Source organism: Netta rufina (assembly GCF_964035555.1).
Source record: "Netta rufina genome assembly, chromosome: 2".
Lineage (NCBI taxonomy): Eukaryota > Metazoa > Chordata > Aves > Anseriformes > Anatidae > Netta > Netta rufina.
Window position 1 is genome coordinate 3,141,289 of NC_140124.1, and position 22,205 is coordinate 3,163,493.

The following is a 22,205-nucleotide window of genomic DNA, read 5'->3' on the forward strand; positions in this document are numbered from 1 at the left end:
TGAATCTGTTGGCTCTTTGAAGGTGTTTATGCCATGCCTCAGAGACATGCTCCTAAACATTTTCTTTCTATCCATCAGCTCCCAGAGTGGTGAAATTTGTTACGAGTCTCAACAGTGTGGTCTCTGAGGAAGGAAAAGAGGCTGTGTTCAAGTGCACCGTTTCTCCCAGTGATGCTGTAGTCACGTGGCTCAGGAATGGTGTCAAGATCGAAGCCAGCAAGAAGTATGTGATCTCACAGAAGGACACCAACCACAGTCTTACGATCACTGATCTGACTCTGGAAGATGCAGCTGAAATCTCTGCCAATGCAGAGGGTGTAGAAAGCACAGCCAATCTCAGAGTCCGAGGTAAGAGGCAATAATGCACCCTTGACAGGCTGTCACTGATGCTGTGGCCTTCCCTCTGACTGTGGGAGGGGATATCTGCTTTTGCTTCATTAAATAAGAATGCTCATAATTCATTGGGACTAGAGATAATTAAGACACCTTTTTAATTCTTTCTGAAAACATGTTTTCTGGATCCTATACATTCTTACTGTAATTTTCTCTCCTTTATCAGAGGCCTCAATCTCCTTCAAGAAGAAACTGGAGGCCCGAACAGTTGAAGAGAAGGATACAGTGACCTTGGAGGTAGAACTGACCAAGCCTGCAGAGGTGAAGTGGATGAGGAACAGCATTGTGTTGAAGCCCAGTGAAAAAATAGAGATCAAAGCTGAGGGAACAAAGCATATCTTGGTGGTTAAGGACATCTCCTTTGCAGACAGGGGCTTTTACTGCTGTGAGAGTCCTGATGACAAGACCCAAGCCAAGATCAACGTGGAAAGTAAGTTGAATGATTGCCAGGTCTGTAAATACTCTGGACAGGATTTGGATATGGATTCTGGTCTCTTCCATTATCATAATGGCCACTGCCACCAAACCTGACATGGGGACACAGCTGTGTGCTTGGCCACCAGTCAAACTTCTGAGATAATGTGGAAGAGAGGGCAGTAAGCAGAATGTGGCTGGCTGGTTCCTGTTGCCTTCATCTCATCCCATGAGCTTTCAGTCATGCTGCTGACTATGAAACCTGTTAGATGATTCTTCTTCTGAAACTTCTCACTCCGTGGTACACTCTGTTTTTTCATTTGTATGGCTTTTAGCAGACCATTCCCTTGTTCACCCATCCGTTGCCCTAATTCTTCTCTATAAAGCACCTCTTTCAGAACAACTCTTTATATTCAGTCAGGGTTAAAAAAAAAGAAAAACAAAGAAAAAAACAACACAAGAGTAAATCTTCTGTCTGTGGGTGCTACCCTTTCAAGTAAGCTAATGGTATCTCAGCTGTAGCCCTGTACTTCTGTCCTTTTTCCTGCATCCTTTTGTCATGATTGTTACAGGATAGATGAAGATAGAATTTAAGCACTTAAGGACTACCTAATCTTGTCTGCAAAGCCCCTGCCACCAATTGGTGCTGTGTAGGTCATAAAAAATAGGCAAGGAAGGACTTGATAACAGACTTCAAGTACATAAAAGGCTGTTATAAAGTGGAAGGGAACAATCTGTTCTCCATGTGGAAATAATGGACTTCAACTGCAATGAGAAAGATCCAGGTTATACAATAAAAAAGCTTTTTAATAGTTGGATGACTGAATAGGTCATCTGGAGAGGTTTTGAGGCCTCCATCATGGGTTTAAGAAAAAGTTAGTGAAATACCTGTCTGGGATGACATAAAGAGCTGAGTGTGTCCTGAAGTGGCAGAGAAGGGCTAGACAATTTTTCTGGATATGTCCAGCCTTGCAGTTTTGTGATCTTCTGATGGTGGGAGTACAAACCTTTACACAAGATAAACCAGTTGATTATCTGTATTAGTTCAGATTTTTCTTTTTACAGCTTTCAGCAGTGCTGAAAGGGCTGGGTCTCACTCCTCTCTCCCAGCTGCTGTTGAGCAGCATTTTTTTTTCCCTTTCTTAACTCTGCTCTCACAAATGCACAAACAACATCACTGTGGCCAGTGGCGTGGCCCTTTGGAGCTGTCTGATACCGGCCCTTATCTAACATTGGGCAGCTGCTGGATTCTTCTCACAGAGGCCACCCCTGGAGCCCCCACTACCAAAACCTTGCCACATAAACCCCATACACCATTCTAGGATTTTGTGCATATTATTAACATCATGAAAAATTTCACCAGTAGTTCTTCCCACATATATATATATATATATATATTATTTTTTTTCCATTTTTTGATTGGAGAGGTTTAGGCTTGGAAATAGGTTGGGCATGGTGAAATCAGTAGCAACAACCCCACGGATTCTCATTTTTTTGAGGCTCTAATTTTTAACTTTGTCCTTCACTTCATGGTTCTGTGCAGCTGCATGTGCCTGTAGCTAAAGGCTGGATTTCCTCCCTGACACCTGCAATTTCCTGTCCCTCTCCAAGTTAGTCCACTTCAAATCTCCCTACTCATACAGATGTGTTTTTTTCTGCCCCATCTGTGAGGCAGCAGCTCGAGAATGCAAGATGAGAATTAGAGTTGTTTGCCTAAGAACAGAGTGGGAATCAAATATATCACAAATTAATGACAAACTGTCTCATACAGAGCAGGGTTTGTCAAATCACTTTCATGCACTGTTAGGACAACTTCATCTTCAAAATCTGCCTGGCTGACAGTTGTCAAAACCCATTGCTTTAGTGTCACAAAATGTGGTGGTTATCACTTCTATAGGATGTTGCTCATCTTTTTTTCCAAACTGAGTGGCTCTAGGAAAAACAGACAGAAAAACCCAGACATTAGCATTGCCCAGCAGCTACATGTATTAGATTAGTCTTGGATCCATTCAGCCTAAATCTAAATTTAATGCTCCTTCTGTGTCCAGAGAACAAAAAAAAAAAAAAAAAAAAAAAAAAGAATGTTTTAATAAATAAGTGTTTTAAGTTGTAGATGTATTGAATTACCTTCTGGAGTATCTTTCTGAATATTCAAGGACCCATAGTTGACTACAATTTTGATTTAGATCTAGATTCAGGTCGACTGTCTCAGTTAAATAGGATGAACTGTCTCCAGAGAAGGTAGGGAAATACAGTACTTCCCTGGTCACCACGTGCTGGAAGAATGCAGGGCAGTGTGGGGCAGTTTGTTACTGCATCCTCTTTTACACGTTGTACTCTGAGGTGTTTTTTTCAAACTTTGGCTGAGTCAGTTTTCTTCCAGCAAGATGTTTCAACCACAGTTGGTTGTAGCTTCAGTTGCATGAGTTTTTTAGACGCTGGCTGTTGTTATATCCAAGTGTTAATAAAAATAATGATGGAAAAATGTTTATACAGGAAAAAAATGGCTAGTCCTGATAGCTACCAACAGTGTTTTATAGTTTTGTGCAAGGTGTCTCATGCAAGCTTGCATGACTCTTGGTTTATAACCTTCCTGTTCTGACAGAGGGAGAATGCTGGTACCAGATAATTATTGGGTGTGCGCTTTGCAGATACCCAGCTGCACTCTCATCGCTTACACTTAGAGACGCTGTAAAAAAAAGATAGCTTCTCCGTTGATGAACTGAGATAGTTTCAATTAAGTGGCTGAAACTCAAGGTGAAAGATGAACCAGGATCCAAGATGAACCATGATGAAAACTGGAAATCAGATCATTGTTGTAGGGAATTCTTTTCGCATGTGATCATCCAAGCCTTAGTTATGATGTACAGCAGGAACGGGGTGGTGTACAGGAATCTCACTTGCATTTACTCCAGTCCAATCCAATCTATGGATTTACTCCAGTATAAACGATGCTTAATCGAAAGATCAGTGTCTGTTCTGATCTTAAGATGCCAGCAGATTCTAAAACCAACTGAGCTGCTCAAACCAATAGCCTATTTGGGTGAATATTTTATTTTGATAAATAAAACACTTCCAGGAGGAGACGTTTGAGGAAGAATAAAATAAAAATAAGTCATAAGTAAAGTGATGATCCTCCTTTTGATACACCTCTAAGTTTTCATCAGGGAAAAGCATAATTAGGTCAATTAATTATAGTATAAATTATCCTAAGAACAAGGGTATGAAATTTCAAATCTCTTGACATGAACTATTGTCTATTAAAATAAATTCTGTAGAAGTTTTGCCATTCCCCAGCTGTTTGCTGCTTTATGATGAGAAGACCTTTGTAAAAGTACTTTTTTCCCAGTCCTGCGTATAGTACAAGGTGAGGATATATTTAGGGGGCAATTTACTGAGTTAAAAATTGCTATACTATTTAGTTGATTTCTGGTCTAGACAGTGGGTGGTGATGGAGGGGAACTGGCTAGAAAAAGGGCCCTGCAATGTTTGTGGGACCTCTTTTTCCCAGCTGAAAGCATCCATTTAAGAAGAGCAGACATACTAGCAGTATGGTCAGGGACAGATATTTTATTTTATTTTTTTTTTTTTTTTGCAAAGGTGGTTGTTTAATTGGCAAGTGCTGTACCTCTGTGAGGAATTAATGTATTTTGGAAGTCCTGATGCAATTTCTCAGCTGTTGCTATGAGATCTCCAACTTGTCCATGTTGTTTTTCAGTGAGGCAGATCAAGCTGGTGAAAGGCCTTCAACCCGTCGAAGTCTCTGAGAAAGGGACTGTCACCTTTGAGGTGGAGCTGTCCCATGAGGATGTGGAAGGGACCTGGCAGAAGGACGGCGTTCGGCTGAAGCCTGCTCCGAATATTATTATGGGCGTCCAGGGGAAAAAGCATTCACTGACACTTTCTTCTGTGACTCTTGAAGATGCAGGACTCATCTCCTTCAAAGCAGATGGCATTCACTCGTCAGGGAGGCTCACTGTGACAGGTACACTGACCCCAAAGTCTGAGGCCCTATTTGGTGTGGGACATGGTTACCTTCTCCTGTCCCTAGAGAGTAAGCTTTTAAGAGGGCAACCAACTTTCTTCATCAGTAACATTTCACTCAAATATCAACAGGATTATTGTAACATCATTGTCCCTAGTACATGTAATGATAATGTGTTCAAAACAATAGGACTTGGGGGTTTGTTTTCACTTAGAAGTTATATTAAACATGGAAAATAGGCACTAGGCTCTGCCTATCCATTTTTCCTTGTGCCAGATGTTTCTAGAGACCTCATTCCCTCATTCCCTACTAATTGGACATCCTTTTGTATTTGTGTCTCTCTCTTTTTTTTCTTTTTTTTTTTTTTTTTTTTTTTTTTCCAGAATTGCCTGTGAAAATCAGCAAACCATTGGTAGACGTCAGTGTAACTCAGAAGGACAAGGTCACCTTTGAGTGTGAGCTGTCCAGGCCCAACGTGGATGTTAAGTGGTTCAAGGTACAGCATGTGATGGGCAGTGGTATTTCCATTTCTGATTTCTCTGGAAATGAGAGCCTTTAATTTCACTTCCAAGGGATGTGAGCCTTTGCTGTACAGGTCTTAGCATTGTTCTCTTGCCTTCATGTTCATTTATTTGCCCAGTTCATCACTCCTTGTTATTATTTACTGGATACGTTAATTAGTTTGAAATTTCTCTTGCATTTTAAGTGAATATCTGAGCTATTTTTGCACAGAATGTGAGCACTGTTATTGATAGGAGTGCAGTCTTGTGCTTCAATTCATACCTAGCAGTTCTTACACAGGATTTATAGCCTCACTGGGAACTATGGTTTAAAGTGAGACCTCAATTCCCTTTCTACCTGATAGCCTGGGGATGAGCTCAGGCACTTCATGTACCTTCCTTGGGGTTCACCTGATTCTTCCCTTAGATGGGGATAACATCATTTCTCCAAGCTAATGTCCAAATGGGTTTATTGCCAATCCTGTACAGTGCCTTAAGCCTGCAAACAGCTGTCACAGGTCAGCCAAAATTTGTGCATGTTCTTCACCCATTCCTACATGTTGACAGCTTCGTGCTGTGCTTAAGACAGGTGAATTAAGCATAGATCATAATGCTTCTTTTGCTCAGTGCAGATGTAGAATTGCTGACGGTGATCTGATTTGGCCTTTTCTAGGATGGGAAGGAGCTCCGGCAAAGTAAAAAAGTGGGAATTGTTTCCCAAGGAAATAAGAGGAGTCTCATTATTCACAAGTGTGAATATGAAGACCAGGGAACCTACATGTGTAAAGCAGCTGAAGACAAGACATCAGCTACCCTAAAGGTTCATGGTATGTTCAACTGAAAGAGGAAATAACCTCTACTGCAGTATTTTACTCCACAGTAAGAAATGCTTCATGGACAGTTTGTGCATTTCTCAGTTACTATTTTGGATACCTTTCTCTTCTCAGTGAGAAAATACATACCATCAGAGCTGTTGTGTGCTTGTTCTATCCTTATAGGAGCTGTTTTTGGAAGTGCTAACTTATTTTTCCATTTATTAGAAGTGATTTCTGTTCCCTGGAATTTAAATGGTGTTTCTGGATGGACAAATTAGCAGATACTGGAGAGCCTGACACAAAGCAGGGCATCAGTGGCTGACACACACATGGTTTGATTTAGCTTCTGTCATTGTCATAGAGGGACTTTGCCTGAATAGAGACCAGACAAGCTCTGGGAATGATCTCAAGATTTGCCATACTTTTTACGTAGTAAATGCTAAGGAACATGTAAAGATTTCTGACTGCATCTCTTCTTCATACTCAAGACAGATTTTCCCTCCGTATGTTGCCCTGGATAAGCACCAGATGTATTTTGTCACTGGGCTCTGAAGCACCTGATCATAAGCCCGTGCTGAAGGCCAGTTACTGAACAGACATGTCTGCTGTGCCCTGGCAGATTTGTTTTCCAGAAGGACAGATGAAAAGACAGCACAGTTTTTTTCTTATTTCTTAGTAGTTGCTGTCCTCAAGTGGCCACTTGAGTTCAGTGTTAGCAAGTTCTTCACAAATGTCTGTCCTGTTTCATTGCACTGCTGAACTCCCCTTTTCTCCCTGACCTTGTGACTGGGATGGGTCGATTTATACCTGAACTTGTTCCTGGGGCTAATCTAAGAAGTATCAAGACCTGTCCTTTCAAAATGAAAGGGCTGCAGTAGCACAGAAATATGGATCAGTTCTGACATACACAAGTGCAGATCTGTCGAGTTAAAGGGGATTATGCCAAGTTCAAGGGGTTCTTAAACAAAAGTACCCCCTAGGTAAAAAGTGGCTGATACAGTCTGGGCACACAAGCAAAGGAATGAGAGAGGGGCATGCAGAGAAGCATAAGAATGTGACAGGTTTATAGTGACATGAGATTGTAGGGGTGTGTCTAGTTTCTCTTGGCAGATTTTTCTTCCATTAATATGTTTAGACAGGTTTTAAAAGACATTTTTGAAAGACAAGTTCTATCTTCCATAAAATACAGTTGCAGTGATCTCCACTGCCACTAGTAATTCTATCTCTGTAGGTTCAAGTGCAAAATGTATTTGCTGTGTTGAAGAGAGATATCACCCATGAGGGGGAAGGTGGTGAAGAATAAAATGCAATCTCTCTCTTTTTTTTTTTTTTTTTTCCATGCTAGTATGCATAAGGTAAAGATACTGCGCTCAGCTATGTAGAAACCCCAATAAATATTTGTCTCTATGATTTCACAGCCCGAGATATCAAGATTGTTAAACCACTGGAAGATGTGGAAGTGAATGAATATGAGAGTGCATCTTTCGTCTGTGAAATTTCACATGATGAGGTCCAAACCCAGTGGTACAAAGACGACAGCAAGCTGAAGGCTGATGACAATATTAGAATGCGTCAAGATGGTAGGAATTCAAATGGGGATCTTATCCTTGAGTGGGGGGTGGGTTGGGAGAATAAGCATAATGGCCTGACCTCTGAACTCAAGTTAAGAAGGTTCAGCAGAGAGTTCCCCTTTTATTTTTTGGGTTGCAGTTAGGCTGGGGCAGTGACATGGTGGGAACTCTAGTGTGGCAAATTTGGTGTTATGCCACCATCCCATGCTGCCAGCAGCAGGTAGGAAATGCAATTTGTTCCTAAGTGACAGTGAACAGGGCAGTCAGTTAATCTCTCAAAGGAGTTTGTGCCTGACAGTGGGTGGGATCCTTCTGTCTCAAGTAATTTTCTGATGATGGGAGCCACATTCAGTCCGTCCTTGGAGGAGAATCTGTGTTAGGTTACGCTTTGTTACAGGGATGTGGGTGTAGGGGAATGGTCAGCTTTGCTGCCGCAAGAACAGGTAGGGATACTCTGAAACCAGACAGATGGTGCCGACCTAGCAATGTGCTTTGAAGAGTGAATTTTCTTCTCACAGGAAGCTGTATTTGTTTGTGTGTCTGTTCTCAGGAAAGACCTATTCACTGACTTACACACGTGTCCAAGTCAAAGATGCGGCAGAGATCAAATTTGTCGCTGAAAAGGCAGAATCTCGTGCCCAGCTTAGAGTGAAAGGTAATTATATTTTGATAACAATACTGCTTAAATTGTCTCCTGTTATAAACCAACCAATTGCCCTTACTTTTAATGTGAAGAAAGTTAAACAACACTTAAAGCTTTCACAGAAATAAAAACTCCTACCAACCTTTGTGCAGGTGAAATATCCATGTCACTGTTGGGGATTTACATTTGCTAAGTAAAACAATTCATTTTCTGAGGAGGTTGATTTTTTACCTTTAGGCATTAAGATTCATGTTTGAACTTTGAGGGACAAAAAAGGCATAGTTTGATTTTCTCTTCCATTTTCTCTTGCTGGTTTATGTTTGAAAACAGAAGAGTTTATTACTTTTTTTTTTTTCTTTTTTTCTTTTTTTTGGATGTTAAGCTTAAATAAGTGATAAAGAAATTGAAGGAAAACATTTGAGTTAACACACTGACAAAGAGCTCAGGAAATCTGTTATTAGTCCCCAGCTTTGTTGAGTAAATTACTTGTTATCTCTGCAATTCAGCCATCCAAGTGGTAAAATAGGGATAGCAAGTCTTTTTTTTAATACATCTTTACTTGCTGTGTTAGCTTAATATGGTGGGGACTCCTGTCATCATCCAAATAACTATCCATAAAAGAAATACTGCTTTTGAGATTTTAATTGACACCTTTCACAGGAACTGCACTGATTGCATCTTTTTTTTCACTCCTTTTAGAGCTGCCTGTAAAAATTGTGAAGCCTTTGCGGGATAAGATTGCACTTGAAAAACATCGGGGATTCCTGGAATGCCAAGTATCTCGTGCCAATGCTGAAGTTAGATGGTATAAAAAGGATATGGAAATTCACCCTAGTGACAAATATGAAATTGTGAGTGAAGGTGTCTATCGGAAGCTCATCATCAACGATGCAGATTATGAAGATGAGGACACATACACTTGTGATGCCTTTGATGACAAAAGCAGTGCTCATTTCTTTGTTGAAGGTACTAAACAATTTTTCCTTCCAAGATGCATTGAAAGGAGGGTGGACTGATTCAAAAGCCTTTGTCATTTACTTTAAAAACACAGGACCACTTGGGTTTTTAATTGAGTGCAGATTTCATGTGAATTTCATTGATACTGCTTCCTGGTACGATTATAAGGGCAGGAACATCTTGGAAAACTGTACATTCTCTTAAGGAGAGTGGTTCAATTCATGGAGAACTTTATAAGATCTACTGGACAAAGCTTGTTGTACAGAGAAAAGTTGCTATAGTTTACGAATATCCTTCCTATTGACACCATCTGCATTTCACTGAACCTCTATTGCATTTATACGTGGAATAATAAATAATAAAATTTTCCAGTTATGGTGCCAAGAGTTTGACATCAGGATGGGAAGATAGTGGTCTGCTTTAGAAATTGGACTGGGAATAAGGAAATCTGGATCTCCTGGTTGTCATAGTCTTACTGTCTGAGCTGTTACCGGCAATATGTATTTATTCTTATTTAAAAAAAGAGAAAAAGAAAAGAGGATGCTTTACGGCCTTTTGAGCCTGGTTCAGTGTTCAAGTGCAGTAAAGATGGCATGAATGTGCAGGATGACAATCAGAGTTCTTTCATGGCTCCTAAATCTCAGCTTTCTCTTGCTCCATCCTTCATCCAGAGCAATCCATTAATATTGTAAAAGAGCTGTGTGATGAGGACGTGACTGAGCCTGAAGAAGCCAAATTTGAATGTGAGATATCCATCCCATCTGTGAAACCTCCCAAATGGTATCTACGTGGAGAAGTCTTACAGGCTGGCAGAAACATTATCATGCAGCAAGAAGGCACCATCCACCGGCTGACAATACTGAAAACCAGCGCTGATATGACAGGCACCGTTCAGTTCTCCATCGGCAAATCAAAATCTACAGCAAACCTGCTTGTCAGAGGTAATGTGATACGTTCTAGCTTGAATTAGATTATGAGAGATCCTTCCTCTCACAGTCTCTGGAACCTAATTTTTCAGACAGAGCTTAATGTGCAGGCTTCTCTGCCTGGGATCTTTGAAATGTTGTGTGTATACCTGGAAGGTCTGCTTAGGTTCCCAATTACAAGTTGTTGGGCACTAAATGAGACAGCAGTGTCTCAGGAAGGGATCTGATTAATGGATATGGTGTGCCTAGTATTCAAATCTATAGAGCTAAGACTGTTATTTTTTTTCCTTAGCTTTACAGAAATGGTCAAAACAGGTGAAATTTACCAAGATAATTTATTTTGTCGTATTTCTGAACTAGACAAGTTTGCTGGCAGATTTCCTTAATCCACTTTTTCATTGATTTGATCTGGGACAAAGCTTCAGGGCTTTTCATCTTATGTTGTCACCATAGTAAATGGTGACAGTCACATCCTGAAGTCCTTGTTTTGTCTCTAATTCACTCTTATTTGAGTAAAGTCCTAAATCAAAGAGCAATTCAATAAGCACTGAACCAGAACTGGACCATGCATTTGGTACAAATTATTTTACAGAAATATAGTTACCAGCATCCGCTATAGATTATTGTGCTGTTTTAGCTTCAAGATAAATCAGGTCCTTAACAGAAACCTGTAGCATCATCTGAGGAGCTCACAGAACTGTTGTGAACATGAAATACATGAAATTAATGGGCATGAAATATGGACTAGAAACTTTCCTCTTCTTCAGATTGCATTCATCCTTTCTTCTTTTCCAACCCTGCTTTGCAGATTACCATATACAGATCACCAGGAAGATGGAGGATAAGACAGCTTTGGAACGCCATTCTGTCATCCTTTCTTGTGACTTCAGGCCTTCTCCAAAGATTGTGAAGTGGTTCAAGGGCCACACGCCCATTGAGCCCTCTGAAAAGTACAAGATCAAGCGGGAGAAGCATTCAGCAGAGCTCAAGATTCTGAAGGTGAAGCCTGAAGATGCTGGTGTGTACAAGTGCAGGGCAGGAAATGCGGAGACTGAAGCCACGCTGACAGTTGAAGGTATGAGCAATTCGCAGGAGGGAGGCTTGCCTGTTGCATGTCATTTTGCTGTTCAGTATTTCACTCTAGATTTTTTCTCTTCTTGAGGTCAAAATCCACAGTTCTTTTCTGCTAATTTTATACAAGCATACCATTTTCACTGGTGTATTTGTATTATGCACTGTGATGATATTCCAAGATACTGAAATCCAGCACTTACCATCAATTAGATTGTGTACGTGGAAGGGCAGAGTCTCGGTAAAGTGCTGGGATTGGGCAGAAGTGTAGTTGTCTTTCTTAAGGCACATAGTTTTCCCTTTTGTTCAAGGAACTGAACTCTTTGGAACTCTTTGCTAAAAATGTTTTTCTTGTGTTAATCTGCTACAGGCCTCTGATTTTTGGTGAACATTTGTGGTTTTCATTTCCACTGACTACTGTGTCAGCTTTTATCTATAATGCATCTGCTACTGGGGGTCTATCACATCTTGGTATAGCAGTAGCGTTTAGCCAGTTCTTCCTCTTTGGTAAAACTGTAAGAGAAGTTGATCTCTGTCACTCTTTCACAAGTTTAGCCTTGCAGAGGTTCATCCAAATGACAACATTTTTAATTCACCAAAACCCTCTTCTGAGTTAACCAGTCCTTGAGAAAAAGTGCTTCATGTGTAGACAAGCTTCAAAGACAAACTTCTGGTCAAGGACTGGAAAAGAAAATAATTCACTTCCTGTTGCTCCCTAAACCTCAGCAAATCGTTTTATCTCTGTAGCAGCTGTTTGTGGCCAAAAACCTTGTTTTCATATCATCTTCTTTGTGACTCTTTCCCTGGTAGTGAGTCAGGGACGATTTACACACTGTATATGTGCGTGTGCAGTGACTAGAACATCGGGACTGGAGCTCTCAGGGGTATTTAGATATCACTGTAATGTTATTACCATTTCAGAAGAATTACTTATCTTTAAGTAAAAGAAAAAGATTTATATGTGAAAGGAGAATTGAGGGCTCTGGACAACAAAGTCTTTTGTAATGGATGCTTTTCTGCTGGACTAAGTGCAGAACCAAATAAATAAAATGTATTGACCTGTGATGTTCAGGAGATCAGGCTAAATCATTTAATAAGCCCTGAACACTGTGAAATCTGTTTGTGTAACCGTACTAATATGTAGCAACAGTGGTAATGGTACACCTTGTTTATCCAACAGCCCGCAACGTAGAAGTAATCAAACACCTGCAGGATGTGGAAATTGAAGAAGAGAGCTCTGCTGTCTTCTCCTGTGAGCTGTCCCATGATGACGAGGATGTGGAATGGTTCCTGAACGGCACCCTCCTTTACACCAACAATTTCAATGACATCAAGAATGTTGGCACATGCTACACGCTGACGATGAAGCAGATCAAGCCTGAAGATGCTGGCACAGTGACAATGAAGTCAGACAAGGTGTCAGAGACTGCGCATCTGAAGGTGATAGGTGGGTCTGATCATACTCTTCATGAACTAAGAGATGTAAAGCAGCTATTATTTGCCATATCCACACAGCAATCCTCCTTCTAAGCCTCATCCCTCTGGATAAATGTTCAGGTGCTTTCTTCCAGTATAAGTTTCTACTGTAGCTGATGATTTTCCTAAGGAAAATTGTTTTGGTGTCCTGCCAAAAATTTCCATAGCTCTTTATCATTCTTTTACTTATCGTAACTATAGTTTCAAGGCCAATTTCCTTTACTTGTTGCTCTCTTCAATAGATAAATACTGTCGTTTCTAAAGATTTTTGACTGTAAAGAGCTAAGCTTCAGTGTACCTCCAAGGGCAGGGCACACTTTTCAGTGAATCTATCATCAAGTTGGATTGATTCAAATGAACAAAAAGGACACAATTTGCTGCTGTCCTTAATGTTTTAAAGTTTGCTCACAGAACTGAATTGCTGTGGTTTAACATGTTCTCGTGCACCAGCTAAGCCATGGTAAGTTGCATGATATTACTTTAAGCATGCTAGAAACATGAGGTAAAACATCTATCAAAATTTTAAAATATTTTCTTTAGAAATACACCCATTTCAAAAGGCATGCTCAGGTAACTCATAGGGATTCGTTACCCTAAATTAACTCCATCATGTATCTGCATTGGTCCAGGATGGAAGTGTCAATGGGAAATGTTCTGAGACATTCTCTCTGAAAGTCGGAGAGTCTAATATCCTACATATTCTTGTAGGAATTCAGAGACCATTCTTCATGTGTTTTGCCTCCTGGTCATCACTAATTTGCTTTTCCTAAAGCATCAGAAAAAAATAAATCTTTTACTCTGCCTACTCAGAGAGTCTGAAGTATTTCCTCTTCCTCCTTTCTTCTATACCTGGTCAAAAAATTCCCCTGAATTTCTGCATGAAATATATTTTAAGATAAATAAAGGGAATTGATGCCTTTTAGAGGCAAGAGCAAAGGTGCTCAGGAGAGTGTGCAGCATATCCTTTTATTCTGCTGCCTGCTGTATGAGTTCTGCTTCATTTGAAGGCAGTGCCAGCTCTCCAGCTTCAGAATAGGTACATCCCAATTTCTTCCCTTCACATGTGTTTCTTGTAACCACCAGACTACTTTCTGCTTGTGCACTGCTGCACGAAGCAAGGGCATTCCCAAAGAACATTTTCTTCTTCTTCTTGATGCATGCAAGGGTTTCCTTACTTAGCCTATCTTGTTGAGCATCTTCTAAGTATGAGGCTATTCCTTTGTCCTTCACTAATGCCATACATATCTGATTCAAGCCCTGTTCCCTGTGACTGCATCTCCCTTGGGATCACCTCTGCCTGACAGATGACCCAACACAGTCAAAAAAGGAGTCCATGCAATCTCAGAGAGAGACCACAATTGCAGTGCTGTCCTGATTTCCATAAAACTTAAAAGTCTTGAGGTGTGAAACTGCTTTAGGTTCTCTTCTTTAGGTATTGGTATCATCAGTTTTGGTAAGGGTTTACTCAAGCCCTCTTCAAATATCTGGTAGCAACTGAAAATTTCTTAGCTTAAATTCCTGGTTAATTCCTGTTTTGCTTGTTAAACTTCAGAGAAGCCTGCTGTCTTCATGAAGTCCTTGGATGATGTTTTTGGTGAGGAGCGAGGTGTAATTAAACTGGAATGTGAAGTCTCCAAAGAGAAGGTCAAACCTGTTTGGAAAAAGGATGGTGCAGTGCTCACTGCTGGCAACAAGTATGAGCAGATACAGTCTGGGAAGTCTCTCTGTCTCCTTATCCATGACCTCGAGAAGACAGATGCAGGTTTATACACCTGTGATATTGGCACTGATGTTGCCAAGTCACAGGTCAGCATTCAGGGTAAGTACTGTTGACAATTGCCAGTAAAGAGGTGCTGAAAATACATGCGGGTTGGTCCCTGTGTCTCACACCTATTCCCCCATGAGCATAAATTGCCTCCGTTATAAAACTGTTACTGGAATTTAACACAGTGATTTCTGAACAGTTCTTGCTCTTTGTTGGAAGTATACCTCGTGTTTTCATGAAAATCTCTGGATGTGTCAACAATATATAGGCAATGTTTTCTTTCTGAACTTTCCTAAAGTGGAGAAACTCTCACAGAAGAGCAATTGATTTCTCAAAACAAAACAAAGAAATAAAAAATCACACCCCAAAACAAAACAGACACACACCAAACCTACCAAAAAAAAAAAAAGGGGGGGGGAGAAGGCAAGAAAAGAAAAAGGCAGCTTGTTTCACATGGCTCAGCTAGTATTTCAGAGTCTGTTGTGGGTACATGAAAGAAGTTCAATATTGTCTGCTGAAGAAGCCAGCAATCCAACCTGTCCTCTAATCCTTGTGGCTTCTTGAAGGAAGGAGGAGTGTTCATGGTTTTTGAACTCTCATTGGTAACAAAACAAGTTTTGATTTTCAGTATGATTTGAATACCTGGAGGAGTAGGATGGTAACAAATACACAAATAAAAGCATTCAATTTCTCATCATGGGCAGAAGCCTTTGTCTCATACAATATCCAGAAGTATTTCCGTCTGTTAGTTTTTCCTCATTAAATCTTCACTCTGCTTCGTGGAATGAGCTGTTCCCCACACAGTCCTTCCAGAGAGAAGCCAGGAGATTCACATGCCCGTTTTTCTATAGCTTTCTGGTAATTCTGAGTGTATAATGTCTGAGGAATTCCTCACATGTCAAATACATCAGTAAGGAATGCGGTACCGTCCTGCAAATCCTGCAGATAAATGAGTCTGATGGTCTAAAAATGTCAGTACTACTTTTAATGTCAATTGTAAATGCCTTTTCTCCTTATATTAACCTACATTTTGTCTTCCAGAACTGAACATTGGCATTACCAAACGGCTGAAGAACACTGAAATCCAGGAGGGAGAAGACTGTACGTTTGAGTGCATTTTGTCCCATGAAAGCATTGATGACTTCAGCTGGACACTGAATGGGAGCAAAGTGGAAAGTGGAGGGCGATTTAAAGCCTTCAACATGGGTCGGAAGTATACTCTCAGCATCAAAAGTGCGATTCCTGATGATAGTGGGGAAGTCATTTTCACTGCCCGTGGTCTAATCTCCAAAGCCTCTCTGGTTGTGAAAGGTAATGAGACCAGAGAGAGTCTGGGGGTTGGTATCTTCTACTCTCTTCTCATAAGGTGTCTCAGAAAACCATGGAGGAAAATCTGTGATATGGTTAAAATGAATAGCAGCCCTCTCTATGAGCCTTGAAGCACTGAGAATTTCCCTTAAAAGCAAGTAAAAGGGTGATTTTTTTTAATAGATAAGTGAGAATTGCAGAATACACCGAGTGGTGTTGGAAATGGCTAGTTCCACTTCTCACTCTGGCTAGTTCCATTAACAGTAAATCAAGAACGATCTGTTCAAATAACTGTAGGTGCAAATATCTTGCAAGTCGAAGCTGAAGGGATGGCCTTTGTACCATCTAATTGTATGTGGTGGTTTTACCCAGATGGGCAGCTAAACCCCACCACAGCTACTCTCTCTCTTCCCCTCCTCAGAAGAAGAGGGGGAGAAGAATGCCTGTATTTAGACAGAGACACCCCACCCTAAGTGTAGGCCTGCAGTAACTTCAGTGACAACAAAATGATGGCCTCTGAAAAGGATGCTGTCAAGATGAGTCCTAAATTCCTCTAAGTGATCATTGCTGTTCACTGAGAGCCTGTAACTGCAGTTAATGTGCACTAAAGAACAAGATTAGATTGCTTTTGTCTCTCACTTCCCCATCATAACCTGAATTATTCATGGGAGAATGAGAAAACTTGCTGGATATTTTAATTAAAAAAAAAAAAAAACAACACCCTAATCTTACTGCATTTCTCATTGTGTTTTTTACTCATTTATTTTTGTTTTCTCTCAGAAAAACCTACAGAGGTTACAAAACAACTGGAGGATAAAACAGCAGCAGCGGGGCAGGACATCAGCCTGAGCTGCGAGTTGTCAAAGCCTGATGTGAGCATCAGATGGTACAAGGATGGCAAAGCAATCCGAAAAAGCCAGAAGTATGACTTGCACCAAGAGGGAACACGGGCCATCCTGATCATCCATGACTCCACAGTCAAGGACAGTGGGGAGTACACCTGTGAGACAGAAGTCTGTAAAACGAAAGCCAAGATCACAGTGCAGGGTCAGTTGAAACACACACAGGGGCTGGCACTTAAAAAAATTGGGGTAAATATCAGCAACCTGTGGGAGGTGTTCTTCTGTTTTTTTAAGCAGGGTCAACTATTAGTTTTCAAAAAATGTCATGGATTAAAGTTTTTTTAAAAGAATATCTAGGAACTGCATAATCTTGTGTGTTACTTGAAGGGCCAATCTATATTAGTAATTTGAATTAGTCTTTTTTGAATATGGGTGATCAAAATTATGCACAGTCTGCCAGATGAGATCTCACCAGCAACTGTACAATGGCATTAAACTTTCTAGATATCTTCTGGAAATATTTTACTTCATATGTCCTATGTCAAGGGGTAGACTTGGTGATGATCTTAGACCCTTTCCATGTCTGCATGCTGTGATTTTGTAAGTGGGGGTAGAAGAGCAGAGGAGATTTAAGACACCTCTGTATGCTCTGGACTTGTTGGAGTAACAAATCTCTCTCTCTCCCCGCTCCCCTCCTTTTTTTTTTTTTTTTTCCCTTCCAGAAAAGCCTAATTACTTTGTCAAGGAACTTTCAGATCTGAAAGTTGATGAAAGTGGAACTGCAGTTTTTACGTGCCAGAGTGAGAAAACTGCATCCTCTGTGGTCTGGAGGAAAGGCATAGCTGAACTCAGGACTAGCAAGAAATATGAGATCACGCAGAAAGGACAAGTCCTGCAGCTGACCATAAATAATTTGGAGAAAAGTGACAGTGACACGTATACCTGTGACATTGGTGATGCCCAGTCCAGAGCGAAGCTAGTCGTGCAAGGTATGCATGAGAGGAATAAGACTGTACATCCTGTTTCTCCAACAGCAAACGTTATTTTGGTGGAATTTGTACGTTTATGGCAAATCTCTGGGATTGCGGTTGCCTGGCCTAATTAGAGGCTCTGTGCATGTGTGCAGGGGGCCAACTGCCCCGAAAGGAAAGGCTGTATGAACTAGAGCAGTGGTATTGGGTGGCTACATGTCCAGGTGTTTAAGTGCTGCCATCCATGCACAGGCAGATCTATTTCTCAGCATATGGATAGCAGATTTAACTTCTGGTTCTGATACATGATATATGTAGACTGAACAGTCCATGTGGACAAAAATCTAGCAACATGGAACTGGACATGCAAAACAATTTGTTGATTTGAAGTATTTACCTCTGGAGCACTTTAGGAATGATTTAGAAACCAAAATGCTGATGTGAGGAGGGGCTGATGAACCTGAATTCAGTGTGAGGTTTCTGACACTGACTTTTCTGAGTTAAAAATAGTTCTCTGTCAAAAAGCTCAAGATAAAAATAAAGTTCCCTGATGCTGCATTCCAGGTAGTTCCGTTAGGAGAAACTTCATAACATTGGATTTGCATTGTGCTGGCTACTTGTTCTGCTATATGTGTTCTGGTATTTTGAAGTTGTCTTCATCCTATTTTGGTGTGTGTCCTGTATATATTATCTTCCTGTGAATTATTTTTGTGTTCAGTTACAGGAGAGTTATGTTTCAGTCTTCTGTATCATGAATGTATTTCCTTCTTGAAATACTCATGTGGGAAATCCATAACCATAACCCATAAGTTTTTTCATGCTGGGAGTGGAAGATTCCAGTAATTGGTGTATCTGTGTTCCTTTCAGGCCAGAAAGTGCTAATAACAGAAGACCTGGAAGATGTCACTGTGTTAGAAGGAGAATCTGCCATGTTCAAATGCAGAATCTCTCCTGTAGACTATAGCAAAGTGCAGTGGTTTTTGGATAAAACCCCACTCCATACCAATGAACTTAATGACATCCAGTCTCAGCCTGGTGGATATCACTTGCTAACACTGAAAAAGCTCTCACTGAAGGACTCGGGGGTTATTACATTTGAAGCTGGTGATAAGAAAACATCTGCCAGTTTGGTTGTTAAAGGTAATTCAAGCATAAAAACCGCAGGAGAGAAGAGAATGCTTAAAAATCTCTACGGGATAATGTGGATAGGTGAAAAAAAAAGGCAACAAATTTGACCCCAGAATATGTATATCTGTATATGTTCAAGAATATCATTACCTATATGATGAAACTAGGGGTGGGGAATTAACTCTTTGCATTCCTGGAGAGCTGTCAATTTATTGGACCTTAGATGGGAATGTAATACTGTAATGATGGTACATTGGATATCTTGTCCAGTTTTCCTTCAGCCAAGCTGGAAGGGTGGCAAAGTAATGATGAGTGAGAAGAAATAGATTAGTTCAAGGAAAAAAAAAAAAAAAGAAAAAAGAACAACTGATATGTTTTTAATTTATGTTCCATTATTTGAAAGGCAAATTACATGTGTTGTCTGCTCTTCATTGTTGACGATGTTTTCTCCAGAAATGTTGAACTAGGCCAAAACCTGCAATGTTAGTCTACTTTTACAGTGAGGGAATAAGATGAATGCCACACAATCTGAGAGTGTAGGTTTAAAGAAATTTTGTTTCCTTATGGGAAATATAAATATTTGTTATTATACAGAAATGTGAAACACTCTGTGCTGTGTCAGATTGTATTCTCGTTCTTTTCAGAATCATCATGTTTCTTGCAAGATTATTTTTTTTCAAAATTTGAAAATTTGCCCCAGTTGGCAAATTTTGACATGCCACAGAACTGCAAATAGATTTTTCTGAAGTCAAATGAAAGATCCTATTTGCAAAAGGCTTACTCCTTTTGGTAACACCAGTACAGGATGCTGTAATGCTGACGAGAATAGTTTTTGGTTTTCTGATGAGTTGGATTTTTATGTAATAATAATAATAATAATAAAAAGCCAGAAGTGCTGGGGGGTAAGATCTACCTTGACTTTTTCTATCAAGCTTCTATAAGCTATATAGAGAGACAAGCACTTCCAGAGAGCAGTTCATCTCTGTCCTAATGACATATTTTGGAAGTAAATGTCTGGTCCTTGGAGGATCATGTCATCTTCCACTGATAATAGAGACATTCTACATGAGCAGTCAAGGATATCTGCCTAGTTTTTAGATGACCTCATGCCAATGAGGTGAGCCCTGCCGTATATAACTGGCTTTGGGAAATCAGTATTGCACCTCACTTCATCTAGAATTAACTTCCAGCATTCAGTTAGAAGGTTCAAACTAATAAACCCACATTGAAAAGTGTTTAGGAATAGTGCCTCCATCTTGCTTATATTTAATGAGATTGGAGAGATCTTTTTCATGTTCTTCTACAGGCATTTTCTTCTCAGTTTCTTCCAGGTGGCGTTAGGTATTTACTAAACCACATTTTATGGCATGACTGATGCCTTCCTGAGGGCTTTGTAGTGATGCACACCAAATTATTCATTACTAACCCTGATCTGTAGTTTTGACACAAGTGATCTTGGACGTAAGTCTTACAGATTACTTGTGATCTGAAAATCTGCACCTCTTCTGAAAATCTCAGACCATTTTTATGTGATTCTAGAAAAGCCCTGCATCTTCACAAAGGAGCTGGTTGATACTGAAGTCACTGAGGGAGAGGATGTGATTCTCCACTGTGAAATCTCCAAATCAGACAGCCCTGTAAAGTGGTGCAAAGATGGGAAGAGCCTTAGGAATTCTTCTAAGTATAACATCAGCCGGTCGGGATTTGAAGCCAAGCTGGTCATTCACGGGGCAGAAGAAAGAGACAGTGGCAGATATGAGTGTGAGGCTGGAGCAGCTAAAAGTAGTGCGGTTATTACTGTCAAGGGTAAGAACATTTGGAGTGATGGTTTGGGTCCTACTTTGTTCTATAAGCTATATATGTGAAGCTATACTGAAAAGGAGCCTCATGTCTTTGCACCACAGTGCAGGAAAGGTCCTAATTAAGTCATCCAGGGCAGCATCCAGAGAGGTGGCAGAATGTGAGACAGGAAAATCCTTCATCTTACCCAATTTGGGCTCTGTGGAAGTTAAGTGTCTCATCTTTCTAGAGCAGTCAGCAATGGGTCAGCAGAGAACAGTCTCTGTAGAATATCCACTCAGCCCGAGAGATAATCCAGAAAAAAAATTAGTCACCTTTGAAGCTGTCTCCAATGCTGTCTCCAAGAAGAAGTTAATGCACCCACATTAGTCTAGATAATTGCTTTAGGTAGCTAATTTTTTGAGAGTAGCACATCTGAAGCATTTATTCCAAAGAACATTGTCAGGCAGGAGACGATAACTGAAGGGTTATATTGTCTGAGCTGCAACAAATCAACGTTCTTTTCTTAGACACATGAGATTTTAGTGTATTTCCTGAGCATTTTAGGAAAGCACCAAGTATATTAGGCAGAGCAGTGGGTATGAGCTGGGTGAGAACTTAGGCTCACCTGCTATTCATGTTACAAGCCCTCTCATCATAATTCCTCCAGCCTCTTGTGAGTCACTTCCCCAGCCTGAGGAGGACCTGAGTTCCTGAGAGCATCTGCTCATTCACACAAGCAAGTTTCAGCAAGCTATTAGTGCTTAGCCTCACCAGTGGATATCCTGCATGCAGTTATTCCCAACACACTCTGGAAAGGCTGTTCAGAAGTTGTATCCAGATCAGAGAAGTCAATGTGAACAAAAAGGTTTTGTATCATTGGAATAGTTGACCTGAAGCTCAGAGCACAATGAGGGAAGGCAAGCTGCTCACCCAGAGCACAAAAAAACAGACCAGTTTAAGGCTGAGGTCTGCCATGCAATGAAAGAGAACAGCTGAGTGATGTTAGGAAGGTGATGGCAGATAGTTATGGGTCCAGATTTTTTACAACTTTCCTTAGCTTTCTCATAACCCATTACACAAAAAGAAGGACCTGCGTTGACTCCAGTAGGACCTGGATCTTACCCATGATGAAGAGGAATTTTTTTGTTAGATAAAAAATAAACAAGCATTCATAACGAGTGTTACACAACTGCCCCATTTGTCCTTTCACCCAGAAGGGTGTGGATGGATGCAGCATTTAAAAACATGTATTCAGATCACTAGTAGATGCAGAGGAATCAAGTTGTAAGGATGCCTACAACAAATTGTAGTGTTGTAACATTCCTTTACCTAATAAGTCACATCAGAATAGCAGAATACAAAAATAGCAGAAAAATTCAATATTCATGTGATACTGTAAGTATCCACAAATTAAAGATGAAAAGAGAAGAGAAGAATAGGCTGTAAGTTTTCAACAGCCACAGGACAAATACATCATGAATTGGTAGCCAGCCTCCATATTCATAAAAACACATTATTAGACCTTTTTTCCTCCCTCCTTTTCCTCAAGAAGTGCTGTCTCTACAGTAGTTCACCTTAAAGTCCCGAGTCCCAGGCTGTGATAGAGCCTGCATAGGAATCTCCCCAGGGACCCTTTTGTGTCCAGCATGTCCTGTGTT

At 40.4% G+C, this 22,205-nt stretch overlaps 1 protein-coding gene across 20 annotated transcripts in view; it reads left to right on the forward strand.

Moving 5' to 3' along the window:
- Window positions 1-22,205, forward strand: part of OBSCN (obscurin, cytoskeletal calmodulin and titin-interacting RhoGEF) — a 185,493-nt gene that overhangs the window by 49,081 nt on the left and 114,207 nt on the right. For 18 of the 20 annotated variants that reach the window (XM_084282486.1, XM_084282500.1, XM_084282501.1 and 15 more), the window contains 17 exons: window positions 79-348; window positions 560-823; window positions 4,526-4,792; window positions 5,176-5,288; window positions 5,966-6,119; window positions 7,526-7,687; window positions 8,229-8,333; window positions 9,021-9,287; window positions 9,950-10,219; window positions 11,013-11,279; window positions 12,456-12,722; window positions 14,304-14,570; window positions 15,558-15,827; window positions 16,605-16,871; window positions 17,389-17,655; window positions 18,505-18,777; window positions 20,305-20,571. In XM_084282486.1, the coding sequence (XP_084138612.1) occupies window positions 79-348; window positions 560-823; window positions 4,526-4,792; window positions 5,176-5,288; window positions 5,966-6,119; window positions 7,526-7,687; window positions 8,229-8,333; window positions 9,021-9,287; window positions 9,950-10,219; window positions 11,013-11,279; window positions 12,456-12,722; window positions 14,304-14,570; window positions 15,558-15,827; window positions 16,605-16,871; window positions 17,389-17,655; window positions 18,505-18,777; window positions 20,305-20,571 (4,017 nt within the window). The remainder of the gene's footprint in view (window positions 1-78; window positions 349-559; window positions 824-4,525; window positions 4,793-5,175; window positions 5,289-5,965; window positions 6,120-7,525; window positions 7,688-8,228; window positions 8,334-9,020; window positions 9,288-9,949; window positions 10,220-11,012; window positions 11,280-12,455; window positions 12,723-14,303; window positions 14,571-15,557; window positions 15,828-16,604; window positions 16,872-17,388; window positions 17,656-18,504; window positions 18,778-20,304; window positions 20,572-22,205) is intronic. The other 2 variants (XM_084282497.1, XM_084282502.1) reach the window with 2 other exon arrangements.